Source organism: Hetaerina americana, unplaced genomic scaffold (assembly GCF_022747635.1).
Source record: "Hetaerina americana unplaced genomic scaffold, ioHetAmer1.1.p SCAF_10, whole genome shotgun sequence".
Lineage (NCBI taxonomy): Eukaryota > Metazoa > Arthropoda > Insecta > Odonata > Calopterygidae > Hetaerina > Hetaerina americana.
Window position 1 is genome coordinate 72,680,632 of NW_027286070.1, and position 23,413 is coordinate 72,704,044.

The 23,413-nt window shown below is 36.5% G+C and overlaps 2 protein-coding genes across 2 annotated transcripts; both read left to right on the forward strand.

Annotated features, from left to right (window-relative positions):
* Positions 1-2,204: 2,204 nt before the first annotated feature.
* l(2)dtl (WD40 domain-containing protein denticleless) lies at positions 2,205-8,358 on the forward strand. Its single transcript, XM_071599007.1, has 7 exons — positions 2,205-2,226; positions 2,737-2,952; positions 3,117-3,305; positions 5,016-5,132; positions 5,221-5,338; positions 6,685-7,093; positions 7,555-8,358. The coding sequence occupies exons 1-7, from the start codon at positions 2,205-2,207 to the stop codon at positions 8,356-8,358; spliced, it is 1,875 nt and encodes a 624-aa protein (XP_071455108.1).
* Positions 8,359-10,162: 1,804 nt separating this feature from the next.
* Positions 10,163-20,377, forward strand: CCT4 (chaperonin containing TCP1 subunit 4). Its single transcript, XM_071598857.1, has 13 exons — positions 10,163-10,389; positions 11,676-11,818; positions 13,204-13,455; positions 16,056-16,151; positions 16,236-16,397; positions 17,257-17,396; positions 17,545-17,641; positions 17,744-17,851; positions 18,270-18,400; positions 18,589-18,687; positions 18,803-18,938; positions 19,622-19,735; positions 19,890-20,377. The coding sequence occupies exons 1-13, from the start codon at positions 10,281-10,283 to the stop codon at positions 19,905-19,907; spliced, it is 1,605 nt and encodes a 534-aa protein (XP_071454958.1). The 5' UTR covers positions 10,163-10,280; the 3' UTR covers positions 19,908-20,377.
* The last annotated feature ends 3,036 nt before the right edge of the window (positions 20,378-23,413 follow it).

Below are 23,413 nucleotides of genomic sequence, written 5' to 3' on the forward strand. Positions count from 1 at the left end.
CTAACCCTTATGATCAACCATTTTTGAACTGTATGAAAAATTATATCTCATTTCCTACATTTTCATTAAAACTGCTCCTCTATTTATATTTTGAAACACCTAAATCATTGAGTGGGAACTCACATTTCACCCCTTCCATTCTAGAAGAATTGTTGAGGTTAGTAATAGTTATATATATATATATATAAGTTATATATATATATGAGTTATATATGCACCACCTATATAAAGTCATATCTTGGATCATGGCACTGATTTATTGCGCCCACCGAAGCATTCCCTGCTTGGGTTGAAGAAAAACTCCCCGGCTTGGGGTGGTCCCATTGCCAGATATTATCCTGCTTACCCTGATTGAAAACATTTCATGTTCCCTTACAACCAAATTTCGATAAATTAGTCCCCTATTTCAAACTTTTCTGCTCTTTATTTTATTTGAATTGATAATTAGTTTTATCACTCTTGCCAGGTACCTACCTAATCCTCAACACAATACACACAATACAACAGAAGCATCAAACACTGTCCCATTGCTATCTACTAAATTATATACTCTCCATATTAGAAGCATGGGCTGAATAAAACATTGGTGTGCTTGTGCATTATGTGACCCCTAGAGCTGGGCTGGAAGGAGCAATGATATTTAACCCCTAGTAGGGCCACTCATGCCACATCGGTTGCTGAGCTGCAGCCAGACGGAAGTTAGTCCGCGCAGGATCTGTTCCTCAGTGAGGTGGGTGTAAAAGCATACGACACCACCGAGGACGCCATTTGAGTGATGTTGTAACATTAAGAGTAGGTACTACTGGGGAAGGGCATGGGAAACCACTTCGATTAAATAAGATAAGATGCTATTAGCATATACATGGTTTTTTAGAATATTTTTGCAAATGTATTTTGGACGGCTATTGGTCTGTAGTTGTTCAAATCATTGACACAGCCATGGTTTTTATAAATGGGCACTACTTTTGATTCTTTTAATTGGGATAGGAAATGGGTAGATTAACAAGAGAGCGAATTGCTCTCTTTTGTAGTAGCAAAATTTGTTTAACATGTGGGGAATGACCCCATGACTCAACACCATAATTTTAATGACATTGAAAGAAGGCATGGTAAAGTGTTAAACGATACTCATTGGAAATGAGAAAGTTGAGCTTTCTTAACATATAAACAGCTTTACTCAGTTTATTACAGGTCTGACTGATGTGAGTCTCCTAGTTAAGATTTGTATCAATATAAATTCCTAATATTTTAACAGTTTCAAATCAGTTATTTAGATGATACCTTTACCACTTAATCTGTTAACTGTAGTGCTTATGACTTTTGGAATTTCCGTCAGCCTACTGAACGCATTGATCGCATTTCTGACTAAAACTACCATCTTTTTTGGGTAAAAAAAGAACTATCGCCTTCTTCAAAAAAGTCCCAAAACAAGGGAGAAAAAACCTATGGCAGAGTGCATCGGGTGAATTGCACAACTCAAATAGAAATAGTGACAACTCACAATTGACTTTCGTCGTTACATAGGAATAAATTTCTTGACCTCTTCACTACTTTCACATAGAAAAACCTATACCTCGGGTACATTTTGTCATACAAGAATTGAATGACTTAAGTTGCTCTCAGTAGCAGAAGAAAATGCTGCCCGACCTTATGATTGGTTTATAGGGCACTCATATTTTAGGACTCGCTAACGCCACATTGATGAATACATCATTTCTCTGCTTCGATTTGTACGTTTAATACATTTTTTTAACTTCGCTCTGAACTTACATGGGTTGCTGTATCTTGTAATAGTCCACAAAATACCCCCGTTTAGCCACATAGAGGCCTCATTATTTTTTTAAAAACCTATACATAGTCCAACAGCTTATCTTACAAGAGAAATTCAAAAAAGGAAGCTGATAGGTACCACACAGGGTAAACGAAGGGTTTTTCACATTCATATTAATAGCCACATTTCAACCCAATATCTAAGCCATTGTCTCACCTACAGTTTCAATTAACTCATATCCATTGATTTCCAAATTCGCCTATCGTTTTAGCAATACCTAATTAGCTGGAATGCCATAACCACAGCCATTATCAATGAAACAGTCCATTGTCTCAACTTACTCATTCGAGTGAAAAAATGATATGACGGTAAAGAAGTGAAAAACTGAATTAACATGTTGCCGAACCGAATATGAAGGAATTAGCAACAATAAATGGATGCCAAGGGCAAAGAAGGTTGGAGAGCCGGTTTATGCTTTAGTCAGTAATATGAAGAAGTCATCTACGACATGCGCCCAACACACAAGGAAACCATCATTCAATAATTCTTTGCAAATTATTTAGTTCCCTACTTGTGCTTGGATAATTGCAATATTTTAAAGATGGACTTTACAGTTGTCTGCTTCTTCCTCGTCAAAGTGAGTACTAAATGTTTTTCTGGAGTACAAATATTTTACTGTCAAATTTTCATGACGGCTTAGCAGCGGTTCTAACGTTCGTCATCGTCAAACAAAATCCAATCGATTATATTTCCCGCGGAAAGTATTTTATTATGGAAGAAACGCGTTTTTCCCATTATGTAGTGAACCGCACGTAAACTATTTGAAATATGGAGGAAATTGTGTATTTTCGAGAAAGAGAAATTGGCGGAATACGTAATTCAGGTTAATAAACTTGCCAAATTTGTTATTTTAACTCTTTTGAAAATAAGGATAATTCATCTATCATAAATGTATCTTCTTACAGGTTTCACGTATCCCAAAGATTCTCTTGTTAAACGTATGGGATTGCTAAACTCAGACCATAGTACTGGGTTGTCAAACAACCCGGAAGGGTTGTCCCCTGTGTATTGTAGTAAATACTGCATTAAACGTAATCACGAGCACTTGCTAGCTCTGGCTAATGAGGATGGTCTCTTAGCTCTCCACGATACAAATTTATACAAGCAGTCACCACTTTTAGGTAACAGCATAATGTATTAAGAGAAAACGATGCGTGGGTGATTTATTATTAACGGTTACCTAAATTTTGATTATGATCCTTGCAATATGACATGATACGTTTGCCTTTTTCTTCGAGTAGATCGCCAAATTATTGTAAACTCTAATTCTCGTATTTGTAATTAGTCTCACAGATTCATTTGAATGCTGTCTTCGATGTGGCTTGGATGGAAAATGATACAAAACTTGTGACTGCTTCTGGAGACCAATCTGCTGTACTGTGGGACTTGAGAGACTCTCAGATCTGCAAAGTTTCTCAATTTTTAGGGCATTCTGCCAGTGTGAAAACTGCTGCTTTCAGGCCCAATCATAATGGTACGTCAATTTACTCTTTTGCGCTCCCACAATTATTTGCAATGAGTGGCGTGCGGTAGTTTTATGTGAGAAGCTTACTATGGTGCATCTGTCTCACTACCAATGATTTAGCTGTTATGCATGCTGAAAGTGTTAGTTTGTTTTTTAAGGAAATAAAGGTTCATGTAATTGTGTGAGTTCTGTTCGCTTTTTCTAGGCTTGAAAAATTTCTTTATGAAGGCTTACTCATCCTTGGAACCTTGTGACATTTTATATTGTATATTTCACTTCACATACAGAGGAATGCAAGGAAATTAAATGTCTTAACATTAAGTAATAACAGTTTCGAAGAAAGTTATCTCATGCGTTATAGATTATGTTGAATCGAACATGTATTGCTGTGGATGATAACAAATGCTGCAAAATTGAGTTACTCGGACATATTTCTTGACTATAATGTAATGATTCGATTAGGGCCCCTCTAGTGGAGCACAGATTAATTAATTTTAGACAGAAAACGCTCCTCAAATGTGCTAGCATAAATTATAGTGCTGCGGAGTTGGGGGAATTACCTTTGGCTGGAGGGATATTTAAGAGCCATGAATGAGTAGAGGTGGTGTGGTAGCTCCAGACCAGATGAGATGATGCCCCTGGGTATTCCCCAATAAATTCAATCTTTGATATCAATTCAGTGCCAAAATTTATCTGGGGATTACAGCAATATAGAAATTGGAATTTCCGTCCCTGTTCTATCCTTAATGTAGAAATTTTGCATTTCATGAAGCTTAGAGTCAATTCAGTTCAACTAATGAACGATTTCTTGAATTGAAGAATATTTTTGGACTGGCGAAGAAGAATATTTTCTAGATGTAAGTTCATTTAAATGAAATTACAGATAATGTGCTACAAATGTACCCAATGTCTCTCAGTGATTTTCTCTCGTACCTTCTATAAGAACCAATGTCATTACTTGAGGAATTTTCTTTCCTCAAGGAAGGGAGTAGAGTTTTCTTGGCAATTCGGAATAATTTTCTGGATGGGAGCCTAGTAGCTGTATTCTGTATACAAAACATGATCTCCATGTGCGAATAAAACACTAATTTCATGTAAAGCAATAATAAAAATTGGGAAAGGAAATGGACAGTTAGATAAGATAAAGGATATGAACTAAACCGGCCACCATTCATGAAATAAAATTTCACTTTGCCAACTTTTAATATTTCTCTTGTTTTAGCATTCCCATTTCTAATCGAGTGTGTCAGGTGAATATTGATGTTTGTACTATAATACTGTATGAATCTTGCTAACATATGGTTACAAATAGATATCACCTTTGAAAACATACTGGTTAAGTAAGATTCACAAGAGGAATAATTTTGATACCTAGGTTGATATAATTAGTAATTTTCTCCGATAAAAGGATGCAGGAGCTGGTCATAGGTCTCTGGGAAATGTGATGACGGATTAACCCAAAGGTTCCAGATTCTTGCCAAGTGGAGGTTGTTTTTTTGTGCTATGGGTTTTATTGAATTGAGCTTTCATTGCATAATAGCTCTGGCGTAGAGATTATTTGTTAGAATTAGGTTGACCTGCCAAACACAATTTCCTGATGGTACATGATACTTCTACTGTTATAAAATGGCAGGAGTGAATGCAAACTGAAATTTTGTGAAAAACAGCAAATTAGTTGTAAAGATGTAATGTTGAGAAATGTTAACTTTTTATTTGCAGATATCTTTGCAACTGGTGCGCGTGATGGTAAAATAATTGTATGGGACACAAGATTAAATCACAACTCCGTGGTGAAAAAGCCAGATAACTACATTGAAAATGCTCATGGAATGACACGTAAGGAAAAGCCTCCAAAATTCATGTAGTGGAACATAATGTAAACCCTCCAGTACATAAATGAAAGAGTGTGAAACTTTATTTTCAGATCATCTGGATAACTTATCTGTGAGTCGGAAGAAAAAGACAAGTATACCCCCAAATTCCATCATAAGCATGACTTTTCAAGATGAGCACACCTTAATAACATGTGGTGCTATGGATGGGTATGTACATTTTCATTAGAGTTTTTTGCACTGGTCATTCTTTGAAATATTTTGTGAGCCACAAAAAAATTAGGGTTCTTCTTTCTTTAATGCATTCAGTAACAGCAATGAAAATATAATCCATTCCCTTCTGTTAGTTGCAGTCAGATTTATGGCTTTGAAGCACCAGTTAATTTAATTAAAAGTGAAACCTTCATTGCTTTAAGCATAGGTTAGCTCTTTGCTAGAGAAATGTATGTAGGCTTTATTATGCCCCATCCTTAACTTTGTGATTTCAGTGATTCTGATTGATTTTTCTGTTTAGGAAAACGTATATAAAGGCAAGTTACGTAAGCTTTTTTTTTGCTGATCTTTTATCATATCTAAAATGTGGAAAATATAGTTGATCGAGCAAAACAATAGCATGTAAAAGCCCACCTCATGAAAGCAAAACCTTGGTTGTTCATTCGCAGAAGGTTTAAATCCTGCAATCAATAAAAATAATAAAATTATTTTGATGAGTTTCATATCATGCTTAATGCATAGTAATCATCAAATACATGAAAGCACTGACCAGATTGGTTCAGCAATAATAAATAGTTGGTTGGTATCCTAAACCAATACTGCTATGTAGGCTAATATTCTGAATGAAATGCTATGGTATCCAGTGGCATTATTGTGACCCATGTATTTGTTCACACAAATGAGGAAATAATGACCGAGGTCACAATAATTGCCTATTACTTATTTATAATTTCACATAGAACAGCAGCCTAAGTCTATTGCTAGATGTTTGTCCACGTATAATTACTGTTCCATGAATACAATTGTGTATTATTTAACTGAATGCATTTTATTGCTTAGCAAATAAGTGCATAGTTAATATTACAGTTACAGTCATAGTTTCAATAACATCTTGGCATATAAAGCTTGTTTTCTGTTCTGTGCTAAAAGTTATTGGGGTTCAGGATGGTGTGGTAGCTAACGTACTGGCTTCCCACACAGTGGGCCCATGTTTGAATCCTGTCTGTGGCAGATGTTTTTCAGTGGTATCCCAATCCCTACTTGAGGTGCTTTGTGGAGGGCACTTGGAGTGAGTATGCCATCCATTGGATGGGACGTTAAGCTGTGGACCCCTTGGTGCCTTTCATGAAGAGTAGGCTAATGCCAATGCTGGTATTAGCCTACTCATTGGTTTCTCTTCACCCTTTCCCGTCCATCCCCAATGGCGTAAATGACCTCGGCTGTCGGTCGCCTCCCCTAAAAATTACTACTCTAAATGTTATTTCAGAAGTAATTTTTGTGTTCAGCCGTTTTGTGAATACCTTTTGATGGAAATATTAATGGGGTTCAAAATTTTTTTCTAGGATAATCAAAGTGTGGGATTTGAGGAAAAATTACTCCATCTACAAAAGAATGCCCCAGCCGAAATTCCGCTTACCAGAGAAAGGGCAAGGCTCTATGAATGGATTCACGAGTCTAATTATGGACCCGAGCAAGACAAGACTGTTTGCTAACTGCTTAGACAGCAACATATACGTGTTTAATGCGACAACTTTTGACTCGATGCCAGTAGGCGTTTATTGTGGCCACAGTAATCATTCATTTTATGTCAAGTGCTGCATGAGCCCTGATGGAACTCATTTGCTGAGTGGATCCGGTGATAACAAGGCTTATATTTGGAGTGTCACAGGAAGTCGATTCCCGGTTGCAGTGGCCGAATGCCACTTGGGAGAAGTCACCAGTGTTGCATGGCGCAACAGTGATGAACCTCAAGTGAGATTTATTTTTGTTTTTTTTTAAAGTTTTTCTTGCACCATTTCTTAATGAGATAGTAGAATGTATGTTATTGTGGTGAATGACCTTGGAGTAAGTCTTGGTGTTAACATTTTTGGATTATTTTGAAAAAAAATCTCTATTACTTCATAAAATGCCTAATTTCTGAGTGGAATGTATTTGAAAGGTGTGATATCATATTCGAAATTACCTCCTTCCCTCTCCAATTATTTCCTCTCGATACTTGTTCGCATTTGAGCTTAAATCAATCAATGAAATGCATGATATGTTAAGCTTATTTTGGCGATATAAAGGAAAAATTTTTATCACTTGCATCAAAAAAGAAGTAAACGTGAAGGCATGAAACAGTTGCTACTAAATTATCAATGCATCTTGATCAGTATCCAAACTTCCATGTTAAATTCGATTGCTTATTCATTTCCGTCCATCTTGTGTTTCAGTTTGTTACTTGCTCTGATGACATGACTTATGGTTTGTGGCGGATTGTGAGTGATGCACCTGTAGATGAAATAAGGAGCAAGGTCATTTGGGTTGGTGATGAGGAGCAGAAAGGTTTGAAGCAAACAATCGACCTCAGAGTGTGCCCTTGGAAGTCGATTTGTCCCTCAGAGAAGGAAGTCTGCATGGACCACTGCGTGTCCCCTTCAACCCCAAGAACTATCAGGAAGTGGGTGCGAGTTCAGGAGCGAACGCCTAGAACCCCCAGCAGTGACGGCAGCCTCACTTCCCCCATCACCCCTAAGGAGGGGAAAGGTCCAAGGGGGAGGAATGGTGGTGGTCCTGGAAATTCCAGGAAGGGTTCAAAGAGGAAACTGGAGGAATTCATGGCAATTAGTGAGCAGGCGATGGAGGGAGAGGTCAGGAAAGTAGTTGGAGTGAGTGCACCCTCCATTCTGCCGGTGACACCCAAGGACTGCCTCAAGGCGATAACCCCTTCGGCGTCTTCCCCTCTGTCATTACCGTCGCCCACTCAGGGTCTCCCCAACTTTGTGGTGGACGGGATATCCCCCCACAGACATAACTGCTGCTCATCCGCAGGGAGACACAAGGAGAATGTGGATTGGTTGACCAAGTTAGGCCAAGAGAGGAGGGTCAAAGTTGCCAAGACGGAACAAGGTGAAGGGGGAGAGTCAAAGAAAGATCACAGGAGGCAGGTGAATTTTGAAGGACGAACCAAACTTTGCTCGTCTGAAAATCTCCTGAGGTTCTTCCATTCCTCTCCGTGTGATAAAGTGTCCGAATGAAAGGCTTCAGGAGTGGAGTGACGTTGCAGTTGTGTTCACGCACACATTTTGAATAAAAGCCTTATAGGGCGTGACTGAAATGGAACTGACTTCATCTCAAAGAGTAATCCTTGAGGAATTTCTGCCTAGTCATGTTTAAGACTACAAAAATACATGATAGTTAACGTTAGCTCATATTTTTTTGTAATTATTTAACATTTTTCTGTACATCAATTTCATGTGAATTATTTATCAGCTCAGGTTTGCTACTATGGAAATTACATATATGTACTTGTTCAAAGGCTCTCTCATCCTTCATCATATTTACTTTCTCTTTGTGTTTTATTGTTTAATTGTGACATTCTTCATTATTCCCATTGTACATAGTACTTCATTGTGTGAGTGATGCATAATCTTTCAATGTAATTATTTAGCAAATATATTACTGATGACTATAATGTGCTTTTGGCCATGTTAATTTACTGTAGAGGGTATTAATTGACGTAATTATTGATGAGTCATGTATCAGTGTACATAAATTAAATATCTCCTAATTTCATGAAGATTGTTTCATCTACATTTGTTTCATGTTTCAAAAATTTCATTATTAGGACAAATTCATGATGACAAGATTGTGCCTTCTAGCAAATGCAAGTTGATGACCTTATGAGTGTTGTGTGTATCTGTAATTTATATTTCATGGATGAAATTGAACTATTTAAGTTAATGAAATTAACTGGTGTTTTATTTAACTCCAATTATTTTTTTGTTTTTACTATTATGAATTCGCAGAAATCTAGCGGGAGTCATTTTATAAACTTAATTGAAATGAATTTTAATTTCTTTCAAGATATCCACTAACAAAAATAATGGATGGGACTTAGTTGAAATAATCCCTCCAATATTACTCAAAATCGGGAAGTTAAAACTACGGGTGTGGGTAAACATATATTTGTAGTCAATTTGCGAGTGATAACTGGGAATATTTTGAAAATCATATTAGCGGTGCATCAGAATTTATTAACATTACTAATTTCTATGGTGCCAGTTAGTGTTATTACATGCATCACTTGGATTCAGTGTAAATCGAATATTGTTAACAAGTTATACGATGAATGATATTGTCCCAAATTACTTAAGGATACATTTTTAAAAGGATGCTGGGATGAGATGTTTCAATGATATTTAATAATTCGTGCACATTGGAACAATATTTTCCGATATAATTCATCGGAACAATGACATTTACCTGTAAGTATCAGACTACACCGTTGATCCATCCATTGTGTAAAGACAGAGCCCAGATACTTGCCTAAATTTCAACATTTGGACTGGTGAATTGATTTTTGTCAGTTCGATTACCCTATATTATAAACCACATGATTTTAAGTCCCATCTGTTCTTGCAGTTATCAATTAAACACCAATAAACCAGATTGTATAAGAATGCGGACGAGTCCGTGTTTTCTGTCACAAGTAACGTTTCAAACGTAAGTTCAGCTGTCTTGCAACAAGTAAATAGAAAAACAATTATTAAATTGTCTTGTAATCTGGAAAAAAAGATATCCTTCGACATACCTATGTTTTTATGAAATGTTTTCCTCCAGGTAAACGTCGCAGTTGAACCGTGAGATAATTAAAAAAAATAAACTCTCTCCCTGCTTGTTTTATTTGTAATAATTAACTTTAATTAATATGTAGCGTTCAAACTATAAGCGAAAATTATTTTCTAAGACGCTAGTTCAGATAACATTTTGTGTTGGATCTACTGCAAAAAATATAATTTCGTTCGTGAAAAATTATTGTCACATCCTATTGGACGAGCCTTGTTCTCTCGTGTGTTCCTGGTGCTGTCCTGGAAGTACTTTTCCAAGATTTTCGATCATCTGTGAATCTTCGAACATCCATTACTAATTACGGTTTATAACATTAATTTTTTTGAAAATGACTCCACATACAATGAGCGGGGATGGAAAGAAAACTCAAAGTGGAGCGTACCGGGATAAATCAAAACCGGCTGACATTAGAAGCAGCAACATTACTGCAGCGAAAGGTAATTTTATGAAATAAGTATTGGTTTTCTATCACGTTTTAGTTGGTATTAAGCTAAGGTTGTTCTTGCTCAATGCATTATTTTTTTTATGGTGGAGAATTCAGTTTAAATAATTCAATTATTTACTTAAGAGTTATTGTTTAATGTTGCGGAGCATCCTTAGTGATTAATTAAATCGGACTGGAAAAGCTTGAATCACGCAATCGGAATGGGAAGAGGTGTAGCCTTTATTTTCCGTGATGTTTGCTACATGTTCTGGTTAACTTTCAGGTAACAACGAGGTTACCACCTGCGGGTTGGTTAACTTCAGTTTGAAGGTTAGTCCGTTCTGTGGCTGATTATTTCGAGAAATTGAGAAGTCGACCGTATATTTTCCTCGGCCATAGTTTGTTTTCTTAGAATCCAGTAGAAATAGTGATTTGTTGTTTTTCCTAAGGATGTACCTGCCCTTAAATTTTTTCTGTGTTGCTACCGGTTCCAAAGTTGTACTTCTACGGTAAGAATTGTACTGATAATTGTACGATTGGATACTGTAACTGTGTTCAAATGCGCCATAGAGAAGTTATCGTGAATTATGATTTTTGTTCTCTACTTATTGGCTTTTCATCGTAATATATGAATGTCTCTTTTTCTGAAGTTGTACATTTTTCACTCGCTATTAGTGGAACTTTTTACTAAATCTATGATGGCAACTGTGATCTTCCCTATCCCTATACACACACACGTAGTCCCCAGTCATTTAATACGTGCTCATTGTTTTCAGTACCGCTATTTATTTAATTCCTATGTTGTCAAAGAGCATGTAAGAACGTATCCAGATGTCATAGTTATGCCCTGCCAAGCCCAAACGAGGACCCCCGGACGCTGTAGGTTTTGCCTCCTTGGTCTATACTCATTCAAAATTTACTTAAGCGTGTTTTTCAATTTTAAATTGTATTTTCGATTGCATTTCTCCCGAAAGTCATCTACATGTTTAAGTAAAAGTGTAAGGGGCTTTTACTAATATTTGATCGATATGCAACAGGCTGCTACAACATATATTTTTAGTTTGTACGATGACCTTAGACATGCTCACTGCATTTAAGGCTTCACTCAGCAGTTATTGTTCGTAATTATATTAATAGACTTCATTTAATGGGTATAATTTGAAAGTGGCATGACATTCGGTAATTAAAACTGTTAAAATTATGACTTTTTGCCATAAATAATGCGAAAGAAGACAGTCACTGTGGACAAATGTCCATATTTATTTTATATTTTTAAGGTTTTATAAATTTGTCTTATAGCTGTGGCAGATGCCATTCGAACGAGCCTTGGCCCTAGGGGAATGGATAAAATGATACAAGCTGCCAATGGAGAAGTTACCATTACAAATGATGGCGCCACAATCTTAAAGCAAATGAATTTACTTCATCCAGCGGCAAAGATGGTAAGATACTTCTGATTTGTGAAATTTCAAAATTTTGCCCATGAATTGAATGTGAGAAAATGCTATTTTATCATTAGTAGCTCACTTTATCAGGGACTATTTCTTCCTCATTGCTTAATATTTAAAAAACTTTTCTTTCTCATTAGTTCGGACCCCTCAGTTTGGTTTTATATTTCCGACTGTAATGATCAGCAATTTTGGCTGGTTTTTCATATTTGAATACGTGGGCTCTTAAATTTCTCACTTAAAAATGTCAGGTGTTCATTCAAGGCAGGCCCTTGGCGATAATTTTAAATCTGGAAAGCAGTAACTGAAGGTTTCAGGAAACATTGCAACCAGGTGGCAAAATGTTTTCAAGGTATTATTTCTCTAGGTTCACCCTAGTGGTAGTCGTAGGTGTCATGAGAGAATTAGGGAACAGGAGTTTTTGTGTTATCAGTATTTGAATAATAATTGGAGGCAATCTTGAAGTAGAATACATTTTTACACCTTCAAGACAAGTAAGGTAAGATGCCAAGACATTGTGGTGAAGTTACTTGATCCCCAAAATGATACATGATATGTTGAATATAAGATTGTATTTGTGCAGGTTTATAAAAGTTAATGTTACTCGCCCATCTTTAAATACATTTGACTACAGCACTAGACTTGTCACCCTGGTATTAACTGATAAGGTGTCCGAAATAGTCCCATTAGAAGAAATGCTTAAAGAAAAGGTGCAATTACATTTGGCAGGGATATTAATTGCAATATTCTGTTCTGATACAATCAAACAACATGCCAATGCTGTTATTCTGTTTAGCCAATTAAAAATGACTATATATCACCAAAATGAGTCGCGGTAGTCCAGTGAGTAGAGCGTTGGACTGCTGACCAGAGGGTCCCAGGTTCGATTCCCAGGCAAGGCACTCTGGGCACCTGCAGCTCCACCCAAGCTAAAGTGATTTTTTGGGTACCAGATCTTCCTGGGAAACCATAACCAACGCAGGGAAGGAACTGGCCCGCCTACCCTGATGTGTGAATTTTCGCACGCCGTATAGGGCTTAGTACTGGGTGAACTCTACCATTACCTACTAAACCGACCTTTGGATTGATTACTGGTGTTTATGGTTTTTTTTTATCGCTAAAATGGGCAATGAAATGAATTGCAGTTCCTTATTTGGTGCCGTGAAGCGGTGTACTTCATATCTTCTGCATCTTGAAATCGGTCATCTACGTAATTTAGGTATTGGCCGTAGGTGATATGTATGCATTTTTCCTGTTGTTTTAAGTATATTTTCAGAAATTGAATTACTCTTATCATGTTCATGATTTAAATTTTCTTTTTGCTGCAAATGTAGCTTGGAGTCTAATGTCTGCTGCTTTTGTTAATCTCCTGTTTGCAGTTGGTAGAGCTCTCCAAGGCTCAAGATATAGAAGCTGGGGATGGAACGACCAGTGTAGTTATTGTTGCTGGCAGTCTGTTGGAGGCAGCCGAGAAACTTCTCATGCGTGGAATACACCCGACCATTATCTCGGATGCATTTCAGAGGGCCGCCCAGAAATCTGTGGATATTTTGAAGTCAATGGCCAAACCACTGGATTTGTCAGAGAAGGAGAGTTTGATCAAAAGTGCATCTACAGCCTTGAATTCAAAGGTCAGTCAATTGGTTACATTGAAATATTTTTTAAGCTGGTGTTATTAAAATGTTGTATTACTTGACACATAATTTAACCCTATTGGTTGCTAACAAGAAAATAATATATATTAAAAGTCCATGGTGAAATGAGAATAGGAAATTATATATTTTCCTGATAAGTCCTGATCCATTTCAAGATGAAGAGAAAGTACTGATTTTGCTGTTAATTAGCTGTATTTTATGTATAATAGTTTCTTCAAAAGCAGTAAAGCATCTTTAATGCCAAAAAGTATTTGAGAAGAATGAAGATAAGTTTATTGATGAAGAATAGAAGTGAAAACATTGCGTAAAATATAGAAGTTGGTGTTTGTGGAGTCTTCATGGAATTTTTAAGGAAAATATTTTCTGACTACTTTTTTATACATTGTTATTAATGTAAATTAGTAGTTTATTGACAGTTGAATTCTCTTGAATATGCAATCCTACAATTTAATATATCTCTTTGTCTTTGGCTTTCAGTGCTTGACATGTTTCATGCCTTTCTGCTCTCTGATTTGTTCAAAATAACTGTTGACAACTGTTTATACTAAACCCAAAAAAGCTCCCAATTCATACAGCCTGAGTTCTAGTCTTCCTTTCTAGTCTTGATGGACTACAATGTGGAGTGCTGTCTCCACAGATATTTCTCTCCAGGCTTTCAATTTAGATTCAAAAGCTGTTTCCATGTGTAGCTATTTCTTGTGATTGTGGACATATTTCTGTTGTCCTCAAGAGGGAGGAGTGTTACACTAATTACTAAATGGGTTGGTCTTGCTCTCTTTCATCTTAGCTAGTCTGCGATGAGCCCATCCTAGTCATCTGCCAAATGTTTGGAGCATCTCCGTGTGCCATGTAGAAGTGTAATTGTATTGTAGTGGGGCTATTAGCTGCTCGTGGCCCTCTGGCAGCAGGACTCTTGTCTCCTATCATGGCTTTGCATTGAGCTAAACTGCCATTGTGTCTGAAAATAAGCATAATATGATCTTTTTCATAATTTTTAATGCATAAAGAATGGCTAACTATATTATTTCTTGAAACCCTGGAAAGTAATTCATTTTGATTTAATATGGATGCATGCTGTTTAAAAAACTTCACCCAATTCACTGGATGTATCAAATTTACATTCGTGGAAATGTCTTCTGTGCATTTAGTGATTGGTTTTGATGCTCAGCTATTTGAATAGCAGTGCTGTAAGTGAGGAACTCCTGTGATTTGAGGAATAACACAAACTTCTAATTAGGGTTAGATAAACATTAACTTTATACCATTTGTATGCTTAATCATATGCTTGCAATCCTGCTTTTGAAAGCATGGCAGCCCTTGTTTCATTGCCTTGCGCTCCACTTCCGAAGAATTCAGTCCTATTGTGTTGGATATCAATGTATGTAGAATTGCGGTGTTTAGAGGAGACAGGATAGGGTGCAACTATGGAATTGTATCACTCATGTCAGAGTGTTACTATTCTTTCTTTCAAAGTTGAATAATGCAGCTGTATAAAAATTGAGACGACAAAGGGACTAAAAAAAAGGAGGAATGACCGCCACAATACTAAGGTATGAGCCTTCCTGCCTTTCCGCAAATCTGAACCTCCATCGCTCAAGGATGTAGGCCGTCTCAATTGAGATAATAGTGAAAACGAATCAGCTAATGGCATCCACTAAATGTCATAGGTTAGGGTGATTAGAGTGAGAGAATGGAAAGTGAAATTCATGATGTTATAAATGGCACCAGTGTGCCCGCATTGATTATTATTGTCATTGTTATTCACTGAACCCTTTTACAAAGGTGATGGTGAAATGCATTCTAGGTTGCACACGCTAGCCATTCATTCTTAAGTGTGGCATCTACTAAATTTGCTTTGTTCCAAAGATGTTAGTCAATTTTGGGATTAAATAAGGGATCACCTTTTATCTGGGTAAGTATGTGTCCATTGTCAGATAGCGCCTCCCCTGGGACTTGCAGGTGCCCACTGGTGTGTGCGAGAATTAATGGGCTGCTTGCATTAGGTTAAACGTTGAGGGAGACCTTGTTTTTGTACTTAGCAAGAACCCAGATGTCCTTAGCTGAGTAATAGCTTTCTTAAATGAATCTGGCCTCTTACCACACCTGTAACATGCAAGTGATACAAGGCACAACATTTTTACTTACTTTCACGCCATGTTTATCATGTTTGTACAATTGTTTGGTAATTTTTTTAAAATTTCTTATGAATGTATTGGGTTGTGAAAGGTGCTTAACCTTAGTGCGGGTGTGTTGACCTTAGTGGTCAACACATCTAAAATTAATTTATCACCACTATGACTATATATAGTTGCGTGATGCATGGCAGTGCTGTAGAGCAAGCGTCATGCTGGATGTATGTAGGCTATCCTCGGATGCATTGATTGCACATCCTTAGAGCCCAAGATGTCTCTCTGACATGCCTTGGGTTAAGTCCTTCCTTGGTGCATTGGGTATGATCTTGTACGGGAATCAAATGTTAACTTAATCTGGCTCCTTGGTGCTTGAAGAGTAACTTTTTAGTGTATAACAATATAGCTTAGCTCAAAAAGTGAGAAAATGTTCCTGTCCCCCCACAGGTTGTTTCCCAGCAGTCCAGTATTTTAGCCCCTCTCGCAGTGGAAGCCGTGATGAAAGTGATCGACCCCACCAAAGACAGCAATGTAGACTTAAAGGTAATGGAGTAGAATAAAATAATACTCTTTTTATCAATATGTTTGAAATATTTGTTATATTAAGTTACTTTTATATTGTTGCAGGACATAAAAATTATCAAAAAGTTAGGTGGCACCATCGAAGACACAGAATTAATTGATGGACTTGTGTTCACTCAAAAAGCAGCTGGAACGAATTATCCTAGAAGGGTTGAAAAGGCAAAGATAGGCCTAATTCAATTTTGCATTTCTCCTCCAAAGACAGATGTAAGTAAAACCACCATTCTAAGTTATAATGTATTGGATATAACTTGATATCACCTAAAAATAAATAACAATACTTTTTTATGGATTTTAATCAACATACAGCTTCATTTTATGTGTTAAAGTGATGTAGTCCTTCAAATCGATCTTTGGCGTTGTGGCCAAGGAAAATATGATAAGGTCCATAAGGGGGAAAGAATTAATCAGAAAGAGGGCCGAATGTATGTACTGGAATGACGGCAGAATTCCCTCTTGAACCTCTGTGTGAATGCATTAATCCCCTTGCGAAATGAAATGTGTGTTTATCACTTAAGTGCCAGATCAGGTCCCATAAAGCATTAAGAGTTAACTGGTGCTTATTAATTGTTTAGTCTCAAGGCAAATGTTTGGGCATTTAGTATCATGTAAGGTTGGCCTTGAAATAGTAGCAATGCTTAATCACTGAATCCATCAACAACCTGCCTAAACTGGTAGACTACTCTTTAATTATTATAATAATAATTTGCTGGCGTTGAGAATGAGTGAAAAATGTTTAGTAGTTCATGTAATCTCCACTTGTTAATTGGAGGGATGCATCAGTAATTAGGGAAATCTATCTCTTGGCAATCCTGCTCACTACTAACTAACTTCCTCCCCTGGAGATCATGCCCCCCCTGGTAACAAGTTTTGATTTTATGAAGTCAAATCCATTATCTCGATCGTTATCCACAGTCTCAAGTATAGTTTTAAAAGGATTTAATTCATTTTGTTTGATATGCGTGTGTGTGTAATTAGATGGTAGTGATCCTTTGTTTTATGTTTGAATTCTCGCTCGTGCTATGTTGTCTGCGATGATATTCATTGAACTTTGGTAATTTCTCAGATGGACCACAATGTTATTGTTTCTGATTATGCAGCAATGGACCGTGTTCTTAAGGAAGAAAGGGCATATATCTTGAATATAGTCAAGCAAATCAAGAAGAGTGGATGCAATGTGCTTTTGGTGCAGAAGTCCATCTTGAGGTGAAAAAAAAAAAATTGATCAAATCAATTGCATTTTTATTAAGAAACTATTTTGAGTGTATGTCTAAAAATTTAGAAGAACAATAGCCATAATTTCAGTTATTTGTAGTCATTTGTGTTAACCATCATTCGGCTTTGGCATTTCCAGGGATGCCGTGAGCGACTTGGCCTTGCATTTCCTCGACAAAATCAAAGTCATGGTCGTGAAAGACATTGAAAGGGAGGACATAGAATTTGTGTGTAAGGTGTGTATTTTCATGAAACTCACGTTTCTACTAAGACAAGCAATCATTTAAGTGCGAAGGATTGTAAGTTTTAAATGTCTTAAAATTCTTTTTTTACCAAAGACTTTAGGTTGTCGTCCAATCGCAAGCTTGGACCACTTTTTACCTGAATACTTTGGAAATGCTGAATTAGTGGAGGAAGTTCAGACGGGAAGCAGTAAATTTGTTAAGGTAATGATTGTTAATCGGCCATTTTGATTGAAAAAAATGAAATACCAGTTTTGACGTGAGACTCTCGGAATTTCCCTCGTTTTAGGTGGTAGAACTGGATGTTTCAATGAAACATCATTTAACTGGTTAGATACACATTCAGAGAAAATATCAAATTCATTCTAATCCACTCATCATTCTAAAACTTTTTCCAAAGAATAGTTTCAAGCATTTTCAGGCATAAAAATGTCTGAAAATTGAAAGTTTTTCCTATAGTGGAACACACATCTTGGTCAGGCTAACTGGTGTTTCATTTGATCTCATGTTCATAGTTTGCTTTAAAATTATGTTGGCAGGCACCTTGTTCATGTGTTGTGTGACCTGTTTGCATTTGTTGATAATAAAATCCTCGAGTCAAATATTTTTTCACCCACGATAGGTGACAGGAATCCAAAACCAAGGACATACGGTCACCGTGCTGGTAAGAGGCAGCAACAAGCTTGTCTTGGAAGAAGCAGACCGCTCCCTTCATGATGCCTTGTGTGTTGTTCGGTGCCTTGTAAAGCAGAGGTACTTTGTTCTCTTAATATAAATTATCCCTAGTAATTGTTCTGGGAGAAATATTAGTTTTATTCGCATCACTAATTTATTTCACAAAAGTTGTACTATTTTTAAAATGTGTTTTTCATTTCTATCTGACATCATTTTAAATAGGTATTTTTGAGCTGCACATGATTTATGGTGTAATTGTTTTTCAGAGCGTTAATTGCTGGAGGTGGAGCTCCAGAAACGGAAATATGCCTGCAGTTGGCCGAGTACGCACAAACTATCACCGGAGTTGATGCTTATTGCTTCAGGTAAGATATAATTGTAATCTATAAGTGTATGATTAGAAATAGTATTGCACTTCAAGTAAGGTGTAATGGTTCCATTTGGCTACCTGAAGTATTAATTGAATTTTTCCCATTCCAGGGCTTTTGCAAATGCACTTGAAGTAATTCCTTCTACATTGGCAGAGAATGCTGGTCTCAATCCAATAGCAACAGTTACCGAACTCCGCAATCGACATGCACAGGGTGAAGTTACCGCAGGAATCAACGTTCGAAAAGTAATGATTGCTTTAATTTTTACCGTTTTATTATTTTACAGTTATATGCCATATGTTTTACAGCATTGTATGTGCAGTCCAATTATTACATAAACCTGCATAACGTCTGTAAGAACTAAACTGCATTGCTGTTGAATATACTCTTGCACTGTAATTGTGTACTTTTTTATAAGCTGGGCTTATGTTTTGGCAAACTTTTAAAAAAGAGCATTAATTTTGGAAATTAATTTCATACATGATCTGTTCAAGTTAAACATATTCTCCTTCCCTTTATGTGCAGTTTTCAATGTAAATACCATTCTTGATTATTTTATTTTGTTAATGTTTCCATTTTTTTTCTTTTGCAATAAAATTTATACTCCTTCCAAGTCATTGACAGAATTAAATGCCAATGATAGGCTTTTTGTAATATTTTTTTATGGATGGCAATTTAGCTGAATGTATCATCCAAGAATGAAACTTACATTTGCCATTGCAGAAATATCCTGCACATTTCAATTTTATTGTGAATTTAAAATAATCTATTGTTATTAATGTTGTGGAAGGATGTATGGAATTGGAATTGTTTAGTCAGTATGCAAAAAAGAATTTTCTTAATATCACCTTTCACATTGCATGTAATCCTATGAAAGATTAAGTTTGGTGATTTTTAATTACACATGCCATTGGTTCATTTGTTTCAGGGTGCAATAACAAATATCTTGGAAGAGAATGTTGTTCAGCCCCTCCTTGTGTCTGTGAGTGCCATCACGTTGGCGTCAGAAACTGTAAGGAGTATCCTGAAAATAGATGACATTGTAAGTGCATCCTTTTGACCAATTTGTAACTTTGACCCTTTGTTTTAACAAGTAAATTTTGATTTCTCCCACATTTCAAGCAACGTCATGTCATGATTTTGCTTGGATCTTTTTGTCTGCAGTGCGAATAATTCTTTCCATTTTATTTTTTCAGGTGAACACAGTCCAGTAGAACTTCAAATGATGCTGGAAATGCTTTTTTTCGCTTTGAAACATTGTCATGCCAATGTTCAATATCCCTAGTGAATAATGATTTCATATTTAACATTTTCTGTTATTTATAATAAACCAATGTAAGAAATATTTACAGCATCATGCCTTATAATTTTGTTGGATATAAATAAATTGGCATCTTTAACATCATACCCATCAATAATTCAAATATATGAACATAAAAGTCAATCTAATTTGAATAACAAAAAAATGAGCATTTACCTAAACTAATATGCATTTTTGTATTTTGTAGTGCTATTCATTACCGATGGGGTCCTGTCTTAATTCTTTCAATTGCCAGCATGGGTTGAAGCTACCACATAAACTATAATGCACTTTCATGAACATATATGTTTGATTTGAAATGCTGTTTAAGGAAACATTGCTTTCTAACATGTCAATAAATTTTTCATAAACTTTTAAACCGTATGATTTTGTTTTATTTTTTAGCTAATAGTAAAATATTTACTGGCACAAACTGTATTTTGAAAGTCAAATGTGAGGATATTAAATTTCTGAATGGTAAATTTACTTTCCAAGGTGGTTCTCATTTTTGGAAATAAGTTATTCTAATCTACATCTACATAATACCCCGCAAGCCGCCGCAAGGGCGTGTGGCGGGGGGTGTTAGGTCACCAACCGTAAAAAAGAAAAATACCACATGCAAAAAAAAACAACACGGAAAATTACACCCACAGCATAGTGCTATTATGGCTACCTATGAAATGTTTATAAACCCGTCACCACTTAAGACCTCTATGATTTGAGCTTGTAGCTTACTATTTTGTATTAAGGTTGCGTTTAAGAGGAATGTGCTTTGCCAAGTGGAAAACTTGGCAAAGTGGAATCCAAAGATCATTATTTGCAGAATGGGCAAAATTATTTTATTTATTCCCTAAACAATAAGATAAAATATGAATTACAAATTAAGAGATGTAACTATGACATGATTAATTGCTTTGTGGTCCTCCCAAAGGTGTTTCACTAAAAATTCTGGTATTCATTTCTTTCAATGTATTCTCTGTGCAAGCATTGTGTCAAGTGTGTGATCTTAAGAATAGTTAATAATTTTATTGAACCCGAGTCTTCAATGAAGGTCTTAAGCTTGTTCCTTTCATATATTTTGGCACTTAAGACTGTATTGATATTGGTGTTTGATGATGTAAATACATGGTGCCTCTTCTCAAGTCGTCTTTGCTCTTCTCTCCACTTCTGTGTTGTGTTCTTTCAATAATCATGCTCCCTTGCTGAATTATATGCCAAGATATTCCCATTTATTCACTTTCTCCAGTTACTCTTCTCCCATTTAGAACCTCATCTCCTTTCCATTTTACAAGAAATGTAGAGACTACCATTAGTGTTAACTGCTATTATTTTAAATCCATATTTTCTGCAGCTGATGGGATTACTAATTATATGTTTGTTAATTCTAGTACTTCACGACAATAGGATCATAGTTGCTTTATTCTAGTATATTTTATTTTACCCTCCCCTAAGCCCTCCCAATTTTCTTGCCTTTTCGTAAATGTTGAACGATATGAAACATTAACTACATCTAGTCTTATTACTTTACCCACTACAAATTGCCCCATTCTGCCCTAGCTCTTTCCATTCTAAGTGTTGCTTTCCGTTGAAAGTTCTGTTTTTCGCTCCTTCCTTTTGGGTAATGAAAGTCATTTCAGTTATTAGAAAAGTATCAGGTCTAACTTGGCTGGTCACATCATCGTTAACTACTAGGCAACTCTTCCTACCTGCTGTTTATCTCCTCTGTAAAGATGTTTCCATAGTATCATTTTAAGAACAGATGTACGGCCCTTCTATTACCTTAATACTTCCTGTTTGTCCTCTCCCTTTTTAGAAAGTATTCTCCTCTTCCTTCTATCGCAAATGATGCCTTTTATCTTGTGAATGAAGCCATGTTCCATGTCCACCTTGATTGAAAAAGATGCTTATTTTGATCTCAAAATCTAATAACCCATACAATCATGCTACGAAGAAACCTGCTGCAACCTTATCACAAATTCCCAACAACAAAGTCCTTTCCAACTTCTCCATTTCTAAAAGTGTGCATTTAACAATTTAAGCTCGGCCCAGGTTTTTATATTGGCCAATGTGGTGTGTCCCTCGATATTATAATTAGTCAACGCTGAGCATCCTCTTACCCATCTGCGTCCCTTCCAGTTCCCAGACACGCAGCTACCTGCGTTTAAACTTTTGATAATTGGTAGGAAGTATCTATTATTACCTCCCTTCCATCCACAGCAACACGAAACAAATTGATAACCCTAGTATTTGCTTGATTCCTACTATTTAAATCCTGCCTAACTCCTGGATTAAACCATTCACGTTAACTTATGCATACCTCTCCTGTTTACTCAGCACCCACTTACTACATATACCCATCTGTTTAACTAGCCCTCCCCCAATATCCCCTCTTCTTCTTATCCACCTATTAGTCACCCGTTGTACTCAGACGAAGGTGGCTGGGTCCACCAAAATATAAGTTCTTTTTTATTTTTATTAACTAAAAATAATATTTTTCCAATCCACATTATGCCTGCAACTTTTATAACATTTTATTTTTCATTAATCTAAAAATTACACTTTGGCCTTTACATCAGTCTTTAACAATTTTATATATATATATACACACACACACACACCAGGGTCATCCGGAAAGTAGTACCCGTTCGTGAAATAAAGACACAAAAGTAAATATTAACAAACATAAAAAATTTTATTTGAAAGAGGATACTTTAAACTACTTCTCAACATAATCTCCAAGCAAATTAAGGCATTTGTCATAACGTGTGACAAGTTTCTGTATTCCTGCTGCATAGTCCTTCGCCGCCAGCTCATTGAGATACGCGAGGGACCCATCTTGCACAAATTTTTGCATAATGCAGATGGTGTTTAACAATTTCATGAACAATTGTCCGAGAAACATTGGGAAAATGCTCACAGATGTCATCAATTGTGACGCGCCGATCGTTCCTCACGAATTCGTCAACTGAGCTCACCAGTTGGTCTGTAATGACAGACGGTCTCCCCGAACGCTCATCGTCGTGTGTGTTCCCCCTCCCCATGTTGAAGTTGCGACACCACCGCCGAACAGACGACTCGTCCATTACATTGTCTCCATACACCTCCTTTAATTGGCGATGAATATCACATGGGCGAACGTTTCTTGCATTGAGGAATTTAATCACTGCCCTCACTTCACAACTGGCGGCGTTCTCAATTTTTTTAAACATTGTAAACAATCACAGAAACAACACAGGCAATGCTAGCGTCACGCAACTTGGCTCAGAGAAGGCAGACAAGCCACTGAAGCTATCTGACCTCGTCCAGCGGCTACTCGCGTCGTCAGCACTTCATGCGGCACGAACGGGTACTACTTTCCGGATGACCCTCGTATGTATGTATGTATATATATATATATATAAAATTATTATTATTAAGTAA

Coding starts and splice junctions, on each gene's coding strand:
- CCT4 (XM_071598857.1), top strand. CDS start 10,281: ATGACTCCACATACAATGAGCGGGGATGGAAAGAAAACTCAAAGTGGA. Junction 11,819..13,203: donor TTCATCCAGCGGCAAAGATG/GTAAGATACTTC, acceptor TCCTGTTTGCAG/TTGGTAGAGCTCTCCAAGGC. Junction 13,456..16,055: donor CTACAGCCTTGAATTCAAAG/GTCAGTCAATTG, acceptor GTCCCCCCACAG/GTTGTTTCCCAGCAGTCCAG.